This window comes from Etheostoma cragini, chromosome 16, assembly GCF_013103735.1.
Source record: "Etheostoma cragini isolate CJK2018 chromosome 16, CSU_Ecrag_1.0, whole genome shotgun sequence".
Lineage (NCBI taxonomy): Eukaryota > Metazoa > Chordata > Actinopteri > Perciformes > Percidae > Etheostoma > Etheostoma cragini.
Genome location: NC_048422.1, coordinates 24,872,679 through 24,876,277, shown reverse-complemented (window position 1 = coordinate 24,876,277; position 3,599 = coordinate 24,872,679). Strand labels below are relative to the sequence as shown.

The following is a 3,599-nucleotide window of genomic DNA, read 5'->3' as shown; positions in this document are numbered from 1 at the left end:
CCTCGACCTCGAACCCTCCGGGACCCCTGACCTCAAACCCTCTGGGACCCCTGACCTCGAACCCTCCGGGACCCCTGACCTCGAACCCTCCGGGACCCCTGACCTCGACCTCGAACCCTCCGGGACCCCTGACCTCGAACCCTCCAGGACCCCTGCTGGTCTCTCCGTCCTCCAGGACTCCTCAGGGACCTACGCTTCCATCCGTCAGCTCGGCCTTTAGGGAGCAACTTCAGCTTGTTTCATCCTGTGCTGCATGTTCCCCTGTTCCTGTGTCTAAGGAACTGATTATGTTTCCATTTTAACTTTTACTAATGAATTGTCCTGTTTTTTCCTTTCTTCTTTTCTTTTTTTTAATATTTAACATAACTATCCTATGTCTTTTTTTACTCTAACTCCAACCTGCCTATTGGACTGCAGATGGAAATTATCTCTTGGGCTAATATCTGGCACATTTGTGTGTTCTCTTGTGCTTGTTCATCCATGTGCATTGTCCTGAATGAATGAATGCTGGGAGCAACAATCTCTAACAGGGATGCTAACATGCTAATAGAGATGCTAACATGCTAGCAGAGATGACAACATGCTAATAGAGATCCTAACATGCTAGCAGAGATGCTAGCAGAGGTGCTAACAATATTGCTAGTAGAGAGACTACTAGTAATGTGATTTTGGGCAGTTCCATGTTAAACTAAAAGGATCTTACTCTTTAAAAGGAGGGAATTTAAAATCCTTCTTCTCACCTCCAAAGCTCTTCATGGTCAGGCACCATCTTATCTTAAAGAGCTCATAATACCTTACAACCCTGCGAGAGCACTACGCTCCCAGAATGCAGGATTACTGGTGGTTCCTAGAATCTCTAAGAGTAGAACGGGAGCCAGAGCATTCAGCTATCAGGCTCCTCTCCTGTGGAACCAGGTTCCAGTCTGGGTCCAGGGACCAGAGCGTTCAGCTATCAGGTTCCTCTCCTGTGTGAGTCTGGGTCTGGGTCTGGGCCTGGGTCTGGGTCTGTCCCAAGGTTTTCTCCACTGTGGGTCGGTTGCTTGCTCTGGAGGAAACTACTAGACCTGTTGGGTCCTTGTAAATTCCTGAGTGTGGTCCAGACCTGCTCTATCTGTAAAGGGTCTCCAGATAACTCTTGTTATGAATTGAAATTGATTTGAAAAGGTAAAACATTACAGCTTGTTTCTATCAGACACAGAGACATGGGGACACAGAGACATGGGGGCCATGTTGGAAACATGCCCAGAGATTTAACCGTTTCATAACACAATCCCAGCCGCAAGCGGCCGACTTCCTGTCTGGCAGAAAGTGTGCGGAGTCACTACTGATTGGTCCCTGAACCTGAGCAGGTAGATTACTTAAAACAGCTGAGAGAGATCTGCAGAGATGGAGACAAGTCACCGTCATCAATACCAGGGACAGACACATGGACAATACACTGAGACATGCTGCGAGGGAGGAGACGAGGAGGGAGGAAACAAGAGGAAAAAGAACAAAACAAGTTTCTGTCCCACCCTGTTTCCCGTCATCCAATCAGACGGCTCTTACCCGATTGGCCCACGGCCGCAGAGCGCTGAGGGTCCGGAAGTAGCAGAGGAAGGCGATTGGCCGGCGGCGCCATGGCGGGGGCCAAGATACACCGCCACTGAGCGCGCTATAATAACGTCTATGGTAATGTTAGTATACCTTCCTCTAATTAATCTCGTTAAATCATTCAGTTAGTAAAACTTCCTCTGATTAATCTCGTTAAATCATTCAGTTAGTAAAACTTCCTCTGATTAATCTCGTTAAATTATTCAGTTAGTATAACTTCCTCTGATTAATCTCGTTAAATCATTCAGTTAGTATAACTTCCTCTGATTAATCTTGTTAAATCATTCAGTTAGTATAACTTCCTCTAATTAATCTCGTTAAATCATTCAGTTAGTAAAACTTCCTCTGATTAATCTCGTTAAATCATTCAGTTAGTAAAACTTCCTCTGATTAATCTCGTTAAATCATTCAGTTAGTATAACTTCCTCTGATTAATCTCGTTACATCATTCAGTTAGTATAACTTCCTCTAATTAATCTCGTTAAATCATTCAGTTAGTATAACTTCCTCTAATTAATCTCGTTAAATCATTCAGTTAGTATAACTTCCTCTGATTAATCTCGTTAAATCATGCCTACCAGCCGTGAAACAGATCTCAGAGCCATTCCTCCGTATGAACTAAACTGGGACAAGCAAACACAGTGAGGTAACCTTCGGATGTTACCTCACCCCACACCCCCGCACTGTTGCAACACTACTCTGGCAACAACAACAACTCTGGTTACAACAACAACTCTGGCTACAACTACTCTGGCAACAACAAAACCTCTGGTTACAACAACAACTCTGGCAACAACAAAACCTCTGGCTACAACAACAACTCTGGCAACAACAACTACTCTGGCTACAACTACTCTGGCAACAACCACAACTCTGGCAACAACAACTACTCTGGCAACAACAACTACTCTGGCAACAACCACAACTCTGGCAACAACAACTACTCTGGCAACAACTACTCTGCAACAACAACTCTGGCAACAACAACAACTCTGGCAACAACAACTACTCTGGCAACAACAACAACTCTGGCAACAACAACTACTCTGGCAACAACTACTCTGGCAACAACTTTAAGTCCTTATTTTAGAAAATAGACTTTGTTCTGCTGCAGAAACTCTCTCAATAACGTGTTTCTTTCAGCATTGCTCAACCATCCTACAGTTCACAACAACACATACACACACGCACACACACACTCACACACACACACACACACACACACACACACACACACACACACAGACAGACACACACACACACAGACACACTACTAACTTCCTGTTAACCTGTCAGAGGTTCAAACACCTGTAGGTCAGGGCTGTTTGCTTCAGATAAACTAACTGGGTCATCAGGCTAAGCTAAAGCTAACACACACACACACACACACACAAACACACACACAGACATTTCTACCATCTTCAGCAACAAGGCAACTTTATTTCCCTCATGTTCAGGCAACAAGGCAACTTTATTTCTAACAAACCGCACTGAGGAAGAAGAAGAAGAAGAAGAAGAGTGCCTCTTACCTGTGTTGGCGTGGCCGGAGGAGGCGGGGCTCCATCCTCCCGTGGACCCCGCCTCCTGTAGTGTTCGTAACCAAGGTAACCCCCGCTGGTCAGCAACAGGAGGGGGAGGGGCCGGGGGCGGGGGAGGAAGCTACGACCTGCAGAGAGAGATGTGATGCCGCGGTGATGCATAAAGCTCTCAACCGGAGTCGCTGCCTGATGTGAGTCCAGTGAGTAATCTGACTCACATCAGACAGGGTTAGGGACACCTCTGGACTCGCATCTGGTAATGTTAGGGACACCTCTGGACTCGCATCTGGTAATGTTAGGGACACCTCTGGACTCGCATCTTGTAATGTTAGGGTCGCATCTAGACTCATATCTGGTAATGTCAGGGACGCCTCTAGACTCACATCTGGAAATGTTAGGGACGCCTCTAGACTCACATCTGGTAATGTCAGGGACGCCTCTGGACTCACATCTGGTAATGTCAGGGAC

General features: G+C 46.1%; 1 protein-coding gene across 1 annotated transcript in view; it reads right to left on the bottom strand.

Annotated features, from left to right (window-relative positions):
• pisd (phosphatidylserine decarboxylase) overlaps nucleotides 1-1,621 on the bottom strand; it is a 2,589-nt gene extending 968 nt beyond the window's left edge. Inside the window, exon 1 of the mRNA XM_034897063.1 lies at nucleotides 1,549-1,621. Within this exon, the coding sequence (XP_034752954.1) occupies nucleotides 1,549-1,621 (73 nt within the window). The remainder of the gene's footprint in view (nucleotides 1-1,548) is intronic.
• Between the last annotated feature and the right edge of the window lie 1,978 nt (nucleotides 1,622-3,599).